The following is a 13,948-nucleotide window of genomic DNA, read 5'->3' as shown; positions in this document are numbered from 1 at the left end:
TCATCAAAAACAATGAAAATCTCAGAAACTGTCGGATGAAGGAGTCTAAGGAGATACAACAACTAAGTGTAATACAGTATCTTACATGCAAGTCCGGAACCGAACAGGTAAAAGCCAAGGATATCTGAATAAAGTGTGGAATTTAGTCACTAATAATGTATGAATATCAGTTCCTTAATTGGGACCAAAGTACCATATGAATATAAGACATCAATAATACAAGAGAGAAGTTTGGAATATGTGACAACTCTTCTATAAATATCGAACTATACTGAAATTAAGAATTTTTAAAAATATAAAGGTTAGAAAAGAAAAACAAAGACCTACCTAGTGAAAATTTCAGGACAGAGAACAATAGTTGGAGGAATCCACGATGTGAGAAGTTGCCCTCCCATACAAAGAAGTGCCAGACAGAAAGCTGGTGATGACAATGAGACAATGTAATAGAGAAAAACAAAGACCCCCCAGAAAAGGGGGAAGAAAAATGACAGTCAGGTTTTTCCAGTAAGGAAGAGAAGCTAAGTATGGAGAAATCCAGCAGGACAATGGGAAAAGACCAGTTATAAGATACAGAAAAAAAATGTTCCTCAAATAAAACAGATGATCTACAGGAAGAGAGAAAGCCTCCCCATCTCTGTGGATACACCTGTATCTTCTAAAAGTGATGTGCATGATTGAAGATTCGGTTATTAGTGTTTATTTTACAGGCAGGAGCCAGTGTCCACCCTCAGCAGTCTTCCTCCTTTTCAGACCGACCTGCCACATCTCATCACTTCATGGAAAGTATGGCGAGCAGAAAGTGAAAAACACAGGTTCCTTCCAATTTACATAGACCCACTATTCAAGATCTCTGTTAGGAATTAAACTGTGTTATTAATTTGGGTCGCCTGGGTGGCTCCATCGGTTAAGCGTCCGACACTTGATTCTGGCCCAGGTCATGATAGGGCCCTGCGTCGAGCTCTGTGCTGTGAAGAGTATGCTTGGGACTCTGTCCCTCCCTCTCTTTCTGCCCCTCCCCTGCGTGCAGTCTCTTCCTCTCAAAACTAAACATTTTTAAAAACCGTGTTTAAAAAGAAAGAAAAAAGAAAAGTAAACAGTTTGTGAGTTTGAGCCCCATGTCAGGCTCTGTGCTGACAGCTCAGAGCCTGGAGCCTGCTTCAGATTCTGTGTCTCCCACTCCCTCTGCCCTTCGCCGCTTGTACTCTCTCTGTCTCTCAAAAATAAATAAATGCTAAATTTTTTTAAATTTTTTTTTAAATTGTGTTAATTAATTCATGTTATTAAATGAGATAATGTAACAACTTTCCTAATGAGATACTGCGACCATGTTCCTAAACTTTAATAGGGAGCACCCACTAAAACAAAATCAATGGCCTAAGAAACACAACTTTTAGAGGCTTTGTGCCCCACCAGTGATGTCTAGCATACTAAGTTAAGCCACTGAAAATACCAAGATCGGCTTGAAATCTTGCAGCCAGCAGAACTGGCATGTCGTTTACTACAGTTTAACTGTGAGGCCTTGTCTGTGTCTTGAGGACAAACGCATCAGCCTTCTTTCGCACTGTCAACACCTGAAATCTAGACAAATGCTGTTTCTAAACTGACAAGGGTCCACATTGTAAAGAAACTGCACTCTCCTCAACACCAGTGGGGAACGTGGTGGATACTACATGTCACGTGCAAGCACCTATCAAAAAGCAGTGAACTAAGGACAATTCGCACAATTCAGAGAGACTTGTGCAATTAGCGATAGAGAAGTGACATAAAGCCCATTTCGGTCGTGGTTCTGGAAGACCACACAAAGCCCTGGAAAGAAAGCCCTGGGGTTCGAATCAGACTGACCGGGGTTTAAATCCTGCTTCTGTGGCTTCTCATCCCTGACAAAGGAACCTAACAAGTTAACATCTCCAAATACCCATTTCCTCACCTGCAAGAGTGAGCAATGGAGTCTCCCAGGGCTGATGCAAACTTTTGTTTTGTGTAGCACTTGTCATGCATCAGGCTGCTTTAAGCACTTTATATAAATTAACTTATTTACTCTTCCTAACAACTGTAGGAGATACGTGGTTATATTACCATCATTTTACAAAATGGGAACGATAAAGTACAGAAAGGCTGGGTAACTCGTTCCAGCTCACACAGCCACTAAGTAGGTAAGCTGCATGTTCAACCCAAGTAGTCTGGTTCATTTTTGCCCTAAACCGTTAGTATATTCGAATACCATTATTAAAACAATTAATAAATCAAGTCTCCTCCAACCACCTTAATTCTAATCCATTTCTTTAAATACTGACATGACTTACTTAATGAAAGAGAAAAATTATCCATTACTAAGTGACAGTAACAAGAACTATATTAGAATTTATCTATTACTGTCTATCTTAATTCATCAATAAAAATGTTAAGTGATTATTGCACCAGCGAGTTCTCCAAGATTCCATATATGTTAATCAAAGAATTGTTCAGTGAATGGGAGAATGTATAAGAGTTATTCCAAGAAAACCCCCAAAGTAATCTTAACCCTAAGTAAGGCTAACTAATCCTTCACAGTTTTATGGTCAATTAGCAAGGCTGCTAAAACGCACATTCTGAGTCACAAGAAAACCAACCTAACAGTTAACATATAAACAAATTATTGCTTATAAAAAATAAAAGGGTCCATACCAGCTAATGATTCTGGAATGGGGAGCACTTTACAGTGAGCTCTGCATTCAGAGTATTTCTGAGTCCCCAAGACTAAGAAAAAGCTGTAATGTGTAAGCCCCAAAGGCCATCTCCTTCATCCTCCTCATTAGCTCCTTCCCAACAAATATCCCCATGACCTCACTTTGATTCTGACCTAACATGTGCTAAGTTTTTTGAAGATAATAAAGCCCCACTCTGACAGACAACCTTTAAAAAGAGAGACAACTTGGGGCACCTGGGTGGCTCAGTCGGTTAAGCGTCCAACTTTGGCTCAGGTCATGATCTCACGGTTCGTGGGTTTGAGCCCCGCGTCGGGCTCTTTGCTGACAGCTCGGAGCCTGAAGCCTGCTTCTGATTCTGTGTCTCCCTCTCTCTCTGCCCCTCCCCTGCTCACCCGCTGTCTCTCTCTGTCTCTCAGAAAGAAATAAATGTAAAAAAAAAAAAATGAAAAAAAATGAAATAAAATAAAATAAAAAGAGAGACAACTTAAACGAATATTCTTTCACTATTCATGTCCTTGTGATTATATTGAGAGGAAATGCACTTAGCAAAAGCAGCATGAAACTCTACTTTGTGAACACCCAGTAAATAACCGGTGCTTACTGAAACAGCAACCTCAAGTTTGCTCCAGGTCGTTAGGAAGTGAATTCCCTAGAGCGCCCATCTCTGATTTCTATCCTACTGTGCGAGGACTTTTTCCGACACCACCATCACCTCCACCTCAGGGCACCAGATGCTCTCCAACCAACACATCCCCAGTCCCCCCAACACAACTAAAACTGGTCAGAGCTGCAACAGCCACACCAAAGTATGGGACCAAACTTAATGCCACGTTAACACTGTTTTTCTATCTGCAAAGCTAAAAGGGAGCTGTGGGGAAGGCGCTGCTCTGGCTTGATGAAAGACTGGTCAGCCTACATATTTAGGCAGATACACCATGGATGCCCTTCCAAACAGGGATGGTTACCTTGTTGTAAGGAAACAATGGAGCACACAGAGTAGTCTGGGTGTCCGTCCTTCTGCCGTTAAGGGTAGCCTGAATGTCCAAGACTCTGCTTGGGTTGATAAGGAAAATCCAAAAGGATAAAAACAAATGGAACAGCCATAACCCTCATTTATTTTACATTGCCTTATGTGAGGAAGTTATGACATTTAGACTGCCTCTCCCTTAGCTCTCCCTACTCAGTCAGGGCTTTATCACAGATGCTCCTTTGTACCATTCAAGCATTCCAATTTCTGAGAAATACTCAATGCCACACCTAAGAATATCAATACATTTTACTACTTAATTGGAGCTAAAAATGGGCCTTGCTGACTACAGCTGGAAAAGCCATAATTTTTCAGACAACTAAAATTAGATCATTTCGGTGAGCAAAAGACATATTCCAAATAAAGCAGTAAATTTAACACAAAAAGCCTCCAGCAGGGAGGGCATAGTTCACAGCTATCTTTCTTTGGAGAGCCTTTCTCAGAGTTTAAAAGCCCCTTTGGGGCGCTGTCCTGAATTAGCACAGGGACTGCTGGAGCACCAATATGAGGCGATGGATGAGTATGAGCAGCCGGTACTTAATATTCCTAATTTGTAAATGATGAGACAAAAGACAGCAACAACCAGTTTCTAAGCCAAGAGAAGAGAAATAAGTGAGAAAATGCTGATCTGGAAACAGCTCTGTCCCATTACTCGTAGGGGCGTGAACCACTCTCTAATGCACATGCATTTCCAGGGAGTCCTAGGAAAGCAGGGATGAAACAAACGCATGGCAGAGGCCAAACTGGTTTTCTGCAGCCAGATCTTGCAGACCCCTCACGTCCTTCTTTTTTACTGCAGGCCAACCACTCAACTCAAACTTCAACCTAAAAACCAGCAAATGACCAAACCATCCAAAGGAGGACATGCTTAGTTGATAGGGTTATTTTGAAAGGAGAAAAATTGGCTTCTCTAGTCTTATTTTCTGACCTAGGAATTTAAATCTTTCTTGAGAGGAGGAAGTGTAAGTCACCTACAGATGAGGAAACAAACACATTTCTCGTCTCTACCACAACGTCCTTGTTGGTTAAGAAGGTGAGAGAAGTAGGTGTTTCTCCATCGCAATCCACCCATATTCTAACCATGCTCCCCAAAATCAATGAACATAAATCATACTGTTGGAAAATCGCCCTCTGGTAGGATCTGAGGATTCCAGCAATCAAAATTCCTCTGAACCTGGTTGAGACTCTCCACTCCCATGCTAAACTCCCCCACTCAGAAGATAACTTCCTTTCTCATACAGTGTTTTTCTGTTCAAGGAGTTGATCAACTCTTACATTCTCATAAATGAACCCTAAGAGACTCTTAAATACTGAGAACAAACTGAGGGTCGATGGGGGATGGGGGAGAGGGGAAAGTGGGTAATGGACATTGAGGAGGGCACCTGTTGGGATGAGCACTAGGTATTGTATGGAAACCAATTTGATGATAAATTATATTTAATATTAAAAAATGATTGCACTGTGGAATTTAAATGTAATTTAAAAAGAGGAAATCTAAGCAAGCCAAGGTCAGTCATAGTGCAGTGACCTGTTGAAAACAAAGCTCTCACTGACTCTGACCAGTAAAAGTAAAGCTGTTACCTTCATCCTCGGAGAGCCTGTATTGCAAGAGTTATGAAAAGACATTACCCAAAAGAGAACAGCTACGTCTTAGACACATAATCACCTGTTGGATCCACGCCAGTATCTGGTCGACAGATGGCAGGCATTTCATTTTATTCTTCAGACATTTAAATTTTACAAGATTGTGATTTTTAGATTTGAAGAACAACCCATTGTTACTAAGAGGGAAAAAAAATCTAGTATCTCGTGTCTAGAAAAACTTGGTATTTATGAAATCCAAACCCTGTTGTACAGTCACCTTCTAAATCATAAGCACCTCACTTAAAAACACTCTGTCATTGATATCCTCAGGTAGCAAGCATCCTGCCTGCAGCTCTTTTCATGCCCTACTTGAGCTGCAACTCAAGGCAACTCCAGGAGAGCAACTGAGCTGTGCTGGGCCAACAGTGCCCCCTGGTGGTTACCCTGTCAAACTGTCTGACATCAAGTGTGTGGGACTTGGGCACGCCCACCTTCAAGTCTGTTGACATGCCTTCAGCACCTGCATAGATTTATCCTCAACATTTCCTCCCTGCTCTCACTCCGTGATAGGCAAGGTGGGGAGCATATGACACGACAATGTGAGGGGCGGTGAAATCTTTAGAAACTGAGTAAGAGCAGCTTTCAAAATCATAAACGTCCCTTGCCAAGACTCTAATACATCCCTTTGTGGGGCATCATCTCACGCCACCCCTGGAAAATCACAAGGTCTCAAGAGAAATAAATGTTACTGATGGAGTTGGATTTTTTTCTTTTTTTGTCATCCAGCTAAATTTATTCCATTTAAATGCCCATCTTTTATTGGAGATTAGACTTTCCTATTTTGGGGAAAGTTAAAATGTCCCTTTTTTATGAAATGGTGATGTCACAACATGATCACTTTAACAAATTATCCTTACTTGGCCAAGTTCACCAACTTTATTTGGGTTTTTTTTTTTAACTGATGGACAATTCTTGAAAATAAAAAATCAGAAAATGGTTTGGTTTTGGGTAATGACTGGCCCCTCTTCCCAGTTATTCTCATCCCTTCTCTTCCACAATAATTAAGTTTACTGGGGTAGTAAGACATCCCTGCACCTGTACTAAGATTGAGGACAGTCAGTCCTTGGGTTCTTCTCACTGTCCATCACTCTCTTACATGCATAATAGACAAACCACCCCTCACAAAAAGGTCCATGTTCTTAATAATTTGTGTTTACCTAGGATGAAAATCTTATCAATAGGTAGGTGGCATCACAGCTTGAGTGTAAAAGCCAGATCCACCTCTGGGAGTCAGATATGTTTAGAAAAATCTGGTAGAGTCATGGTTTGAGGTCACCTGGAATCTATCTGTAGAAGGGACTCAGATGTCTCCAGAGAAAGCACCTACTCTACCAGGAAACAAAGTCAGGCAAACAAGTTTGCCCCAGTCTTCATCCATCTGATTCTGAGAGAGAGGAGATTCTGAGTTCTATATGGAGTCTGTCACTAAGATTTGTTGTTCCCTACCACCCCTCCCCAACACTCTATGGATCCCTGAGTAGTAAGGAAAAAGGAGAATTCCCAAAAAATTCAAAGAGCTATTTTTTTTTTACTACAAACCTACAAAAGACATTACGGCAAAAAAGTATTTCTGCTCTGACATCTACTGTGCATATAATACAAGGTAGCTCTCACACACCAAGAACATCATATAGTAAGAGAGCACGGCTCATTTATGGTGCCTGAAGGCAGCATGATTTAGTGTGCTAACACTCCTCCTTCAAAAACAGTCCTGCCGCCATACTACTAGCATCTTCAAGGTGGACACACACACACACACACACACACACACACACACACGGACAAAGACCTCAGTAGATGACCTGCCACCACCTCTGAGTGTAGAGTCCACTATGGCTACATGTGAGCCACCCTCCAGCTCCCACCAAGGCCTCTCACAAATACTGTTATGCCAATAATAGAGTGTGGGCTTGGACAGGAAGATCCCCAACTTCAGTCGAAGTTAAGAACCAGAGAAATATGGATTACAGCAGGCTGATACCAACATACAAATTCTGGGTTTCCCTAGCACGTGAGTATTCTTATTATAATGTTTTTCTACCTCCAAGGAAACGGCGTGCACGTAATTTGCACTTACACATCTCCAGGAGTGTCGAAATTAAATCACTTGAAGACAAGGTCCTAGTGTTCATTTGCCTTAGTCTCCAAACCCCCCATCAGTAGAAAATGAAACATTCATACTTGACTTTCCCTTCTCCCCTCATTTTCTCTCAACCTATAAACATATAGTTAATATACCGAGTATATTAGCAGTGCATTGAAGGATTCCTGAGACGTCTTCAATACCCTCTTTGTTGGAATGGTCTGCATAGGAGCATCTGTTAGAGATGTTGTGGAAATTCCTTTCTGCATCCCTGTAACTAAGAAGAAAACAAAATTAGCATACAGAGCAAATTTTCAAACCATCTGCGAATGCACTCATATATGTACACACAAGCACATGTACTCTGTGCTTTTAAAAATAACTGCATTTTAAAATAAATCAGGGTTTCAGACACCACTTCTGGCATAACCCGCCATTAACATCAGCATGAGCTGTGTGGATCAGGAACCAGAGGCCATCATTAATAAGACAGCTATGTGCGGAAAAAAGAAAATACGTGAGGAGAACCAGAACATGTATCAGTTTGTACAGCTAGTGGTTTCCTTATCGGAGGGCTTCAGAGCTGCTGGTAATCTGTTTCTGTAAGGAAGATGCCTGGCAATAAAAATAATTAATGGTACTTACTGGGTGCACTGGTACTTTGTGAAAAGTCAACACGTCCTAACCTCTATCACAGCGCAGGACGCAGCAGTGCGGTGCATGGATAACAAATTAGCTAACGAACCATTTGGAGTCTGACAGAATTTGAATCATGCTCTTACCATTTTCTATCCGTGGGACTTTGAGCAAGTAACCTCATCTCTTTGAGTCTAACTCGCCCCCCTCATAAAACGGAGAGCCGCTCCCCCACCAGAGGTCTTGTGAGGACAGAATTACAAAATGCCTGTGTAATCAGGTGATGCCTGGAACTTCTCCACTTGCCTCTAGGTTACAGCGAAGGCACCAGAGCTGAAGACACTAGAGGCCTGGTGCTCCCACATTCTACAAAAGTAGCAATTCCCTTCGGAACTTAAGAAATGACTGGAGGCCCCGCCATCGCCAGCTCACAGAAGCAAAGGAATAAAAAAAAAAAAAAATTGAAAGCAAATCCTCAGAAGAAAAAGTAACTGGCCTAGGAGGAGAACACTGTTGTTATTCTTCCCTTGCCCTACAAGAAAAAAGAGAAAGGACAGGTTTTCTGCAGAAGCCCAGTTGGGGAGAGAGGGGTCCGCCCCTGGTCAAGATGGGGCGCTGGGCACCACATTCCACTGTGAACGTCTGCTGAGGTGGAATAATTCCTGATCATCCCTTGGTGCCTGACTGAGTGGAGGGAGAAGGTTCCAGAAAGACTTATTAACAGGGAAAAGAAAGAGAGGCAAAATAGGAGCCGCCTACCATACCTCCATTTGGCAAGGCAAAAATTAGTCATTTCCCATGGGTCGGGGAGATACCAGGAAAGAGAAGAACACTTGGGTTGTCCCCTCTTACTGCCTTCCCCAGCCAGAGGCTCCCAGCAGGAGAGAGATCCCACCAGAAAGACCATGAAGTATACTTCTCAGGGGCAAGAGTGGGGCATCTGAAATACCTTACTGAGGATCTCCTAGCCAAGACAGGACTGTCACAGTCATCAGTGAATTTAAAAAGGCTGCCCCTATCTTCCATTTTACTCCTGCCTGATACATAAGAGAAAGGGACGTAGAAAGGGTTGGCCTGGACCACACGAGTGAAATGCCCCAGGATACCCCTCTACTTGCATTCTGACACAGGCAGAGAGGGATGGAATGGGGAAAATGGATATGGGACTGACATGTGAACTCATCTGGAGTAGACTATAGACTCCCTGGAAGTTCTTGAAAATCAGGGCAATCCACCCAATATCACAGCGGACCCATCCTTGCATGTTTGAAGCAACTGAGAGAAAAAATAAGATGGCCTCAGGCTTGCACACTTTCCTGAGATCAGATCCCAACAAACCAGTTTGGCAAAATGCTCATTACAGTTTCCAGGATGCAGGAATCACTCATTAAAGGTAGAATGGGGAACATGGTCATCAAAAACAGACAACTACAGGATTGTTTGTAAAAGCAGGCTCTCTCACTTTAATTGGACTGATCCTAGACAAAATGTTTTTTTCTCACAGCTTCAGTTTCCTTATCTACAAAATGAGCTTTATGCAATAATCTTATGAAACAGATGGTCAATATCCCATAAAATAAGAGATGTAAAGTGTCCAGTACATTGGCCTCAAAAAGAGTAATCAATTAATAGATAATAGTGTTTATTTTTTATTTTTTTAATTTTTTAAGTTTATTTATTTTGAGAGAGAGAGTGTGTGTGTGAGCAGGACAGGGGAGGAGAGGGAAGGAGAGAGAATTCCAAGCAGACTCCACACTGTCCGTGCAGAGCCCAACTCAGGGCTCGAACTCAGGAACTGTGAGATCATGACCTGAACTGAAATCATGAGTAGACTGCTTAACGCACTGGGCCACCCACCCACGAGAAAAGATAATAGCTTTTATCTCACATTGTGTTTATCCATTCACATATTCTTTGCAAATATATGAAAAGGAAGCTATATCACTTTTTAGGTAAAATGACAGATAGCCACAAAATCTAACCATGATGGCCTAAGTAATAACATTAAGGTTTGTGTCCCAGAATATCCAGGGTTCACCTGCTTCTAATGTTCTATGGAAATTACTCTAGTTTATTAATCCCTATTCGACTGTCAAAAGAAAAAAGAAGGTTGGCAATACAAAACAAACATGAGGCCCGCAGTGATAAAGGGAATGAGAGAATTTAATTTTAGATGACTATAGGAAAAGTTGTCCCAAATAATAAAAGAGCTTGGCAGTGGCCCCACCCGCGATATTAGCACAATGATGCTTCTTCTGGCAAAAAAGGCTCGAAATGAGTGGCAGTGTTCTGAATATACATTTCTTCAGGCTTCAGCTTTTAAAATATGTAACGATTGAACATTCTGTCTCAGGAAGATGGATCATCGCGTGTTTTCCAGTCATGGGTTTAAAGAACTCTCTGGCTGCACCGTCGTGGTAATCCACTTTGGTGAGCTACAGACCAGGGGGAGTCATGAAGCACAAACGTGAGGACAGTCTGGGAGTGGCACTCTGGACGTCAGTATGTTGTTACCAGTTTAAAAATGAGAAAACTGAGGCTCGTTTTTGTTACCTAATGTGCCCTAAAGCATTCAAAGGCAGAATCACTTTAAATCTAGGAAACCTGGTATGTGGTAGGTCTCCTCCCAAAGCATTTTCTCAGCCCTCTGCTCAGAGACCAGGAGGGACACAACATAATGGCAACAATGACATCAGAGGGAGAAAGTCATCATAAAGCAGACTTTCCTCTATCTGGGGTGCCTTTCAATTCTGACAGTGATCCCAGCCTGTCCCCTACTTACCCCTTCTGGTTCTGATTGTTCCTTCCACCACACTGTCCAAGAAGCAAGTCCAGCCCCTAGAAGCTGGAGTTACAGAAAGACTAACACAAAGATGTACACTCAGTGCCCCTTTTCCTCATATTGAGGGAAGAAGACTGTGCTGTATGGACAGGTGAGCATGCTTGTGCAGAGTTTATATAAAAAAATTTAAAAATAAACTTACCACAAAGTCAGCCTGACACACAGAGGTAGAGCATTAAGCATAAAGGAGAAACTAAGCAAATAAATCAGTAAAATTTATGCTATGCAGAAAGGCTCTTGGATACTACAACTGTAATGGAACCTGGAGATTATTTCTACCCCTCATTTTAAACCCCCTTCCAAGCATAATCTACTCTTTTATCCACTAGACACATACTTCTATGTATATACCTCCAGGGAGCAACTTTCTCATTTATTCACACTTCCCCAAGCCCCCCAAAAAACATGTTAGTCCCTCCTATGTACCAAGCAATTACAAAGGCATAGAAATATAGAAGAAAGTAATTCAGATAAATAAACAAGATAACATCGGCTATGATAAATTGTATGAAAAGGAATACCAGAGAGGAATAGAATACAAAATATCTGGGTTGGAGATGTAAGGAGGGGATGGAGGGCTTCTCTAGATTGGGTGGCCATGGCATGTCTTTCTGAAGATAACGATGTTTAAAAAGAGACCTGAACATTTAAAAAAAAAAAAAAAAGTGATCCATGCACCCATCTGGGGACAGGCCATTTCAGGAAATTGGGATGGTATGTGCAAAGGTCCTGAGGCTAAGTAGGAGTTGAGAAGCCCACAGACGCCTGGCAGGGAGGGCGGGGAGTGACAAGGGGGAGTGGAAGAAGATGGAATCAGAGAGGTAAGCAGAGCCCAGATCACAGGCAAAGTTCAGTGTTTACTCTATCACAGGAAGCCATTAAATGGTGTAAAGCGAGGATTTCACAGTTTAATATCTGGCCCAGCAGCGTCAGCAGAATTATCTGGAAACTCATTAGAAATGCTCCAAGAGTGCATGGGACACACGGGGTCAGAGTCCTGCAGGTGAGGTCCAGCCCCCTGGGTTTTAACAAGCCCGCAAGTGATTCTGATGCACCTTAACAAGTGAGAACCATTGGGCTGAAATGAGAAGGGGACATAATCTAATCTGATTGGTCACCTTGCTGTGGTGGACACAACGTTGAGGCACAAGAGTAAGTGTCCAGGCCAGAAGCCGCCACGGCAACAGTGGGGATGCAGAGGCTTTTCCACACGGCATGAATAATTTTCGCCCTCCTTTTTCCAGCCTGAACGGTCTCTGAATAACTGTGTGAACCAGAGGATGGACAAGCTGAGGACTAGAACAAATTTTTGAAGATGAAGTTCCTGGGGCACAGAGAGGCTGTCTCCCTGACGGTGGCTCGCAAGCTCCTCCCTTCCATCCTCCATCTGTGTGAGCCTTTCAACAGCTGCTCCCTGCATTCATGTCTCCATCTCGGAGACTAAAAAAGCCTCAGAGAGTTTCTGTGAACTACTTGTAAGGATTCATCAAGGACCAGCAGGCAGTCCTGAAGTTCTGATAAATAAAGCAGGTCCAAGGGCAGTTTTAAAGGACAAGAAAGGGAGGCTGGGAGGCCAGTGGTTAGAGGGGACTTAAGAAATTCACAACAGAAGGGCTGGGACCCTTCTCGACATGGATGGAGCTAGAAAGTTATGCTGAGTGAAATCAGTCAGAGAAAGATACTATATCATGTCACTCATATGTGGGATTTAAGAAACTAAACAAATGAGCAAAAGGAAAAACAAGAGAGACAAACCAAGAAACAGACTCTTGACTACAGAGAATACTCTGACACACTGGTGGTCCCCCAAGGGGAGGTGGGTGGGGGAGGAATGAAACAGGTGAAGGGTGCACTTGTGATGAGCACAGGGTGACGTATGGAAGTGAAGAATAACCATATTCTACACCTGAAGCTAACATAACACTGTATGTTAACTGCACTGCAATTACAATTTTGAAAGAAAGAAACCCCAGGAGGGCTAGCTTATACTCCTTACCATTCATCCCGATTCATCCTCCCAACTCAAGGCTCCTTAAAGCTGAATTATTTCAAGACAAACCTTGGGCAAAGCCCTATTTCAGAGATTTGGAAAACCATCGCTCTCCCACCCTCACCCTCTGCCGGAAACATGTAAACTAATACTCAGCAATTTTTACCAATTGCCTGAAATCCCTTTAACTGGAAGAAACACACTCCTTTTCAGTTAGAGACAAAAAGCCTTTAATTGTGTCTTTGAAAGAGGTACAACAGGCAGGTGTGAATACTGAATTCAAATGTTAGTCATAATAGATGCTCTCCTTTTTCACTATTAAAGAGAAATAGGAAGAAAGAGAGACAGATGGGTGGGGACACTGGGGCCAAGGGAAGAGGGAAGACAAAGTCAAGAAAGGCCAATGTCCTGATACTGCCACCAACATCTCCTCTCTGTTTGCGTGCCCACGAATAAAGGCAGCGGGCACTGGTACTTCCAAGTCCTCAGAAGGCAGCCCCCACTCAGGTGAAAATGTGTTAATGGGTCTCTTTGGAGACAGCTGGACATCAGGATGCCTCTTATCAGAGACACATGCACGGTTTTCCTTACACTGTCTCTAAGAAACAGAACTACCAAAGACTATTTGGAGGCCAAGAATCACCACAGGCTAGGTCTACAAGGAAAGAGGGAGCAGGAGAGTTGAGGCAATGGCTGATATAAAAGAGAACTCCCTCTTACTAATGGAAAAAAGAATTTTCTCCTGAATACAATAACATAGTCTACGTAACTACTCTGATCACAGTTGCAAGACTCCTGCTCCGATCTGCCCTGAGGACATAAGTTCAGTTCACAAATGAGCCTTTCATCAGTCACCATTTCATTTCAAAAGAAAGGGCATTTGCAATTCCAGGAAATGATTTGTTTTTTGGTTACTGGTATTGTCTTTAAAATATTAAAAATACTCATTGCCAAGTAGTATTCCATTGTGTATATAAACCACACCTTCTTTGTCCATTCATCACGTGATGGACATTTAGGCTCTTTCCATAATTTGGCC

General features: G+C 42.4%; 1 protein-coding gene across 2 annotated transcripts in view; it reads right to left on the bottom strand.

Moving 5' to 3' along the window:
- GUCY1A2 (guanylate cyclase 1 soluble subunit alpha 2) overlaps positions 1 to 13,948 on the bottom strand; it is a 318,707-nt gene that overhangs the window by 271,529 nt on the left and 33,230 nt on the right. For both annotated transcript variants that reach the window (XM_053204169.1, XM_053204170.1), the window contains exon 3: positions 7,597 to 7,718. In XM_053204169.1, coding sequence (XP_053060144.1) covers positions 7,597 to 7,718 — 122 coding nt within the window. The remainder of the gene's footprint in view (positions 1 to 7,596; positions 7,719 to 13,948) is intronic.

The sequence above is a fragment of the Acinonyx jubatus genome, chromosome D1 (genome assembly GCF_027475565.1).
Source record: "Acinonyx jubatus isolate Ajub_Pintada_27869175 chromosome D1, VMU_Ajub_asm_v1.0, whole genome shotgun sequence".
Lineage (NCBI taxonomy): Eukaryota > Metazoa > Chordata > Mammalia > Carnivora > Felidae > Acinonyx > Acinonyx jubatus.
The sequence above is the reverse complement of the archived record's forward strand: the minus strand, read 5'-3'. Positions and strand labels throughout refer to the sequence as shown.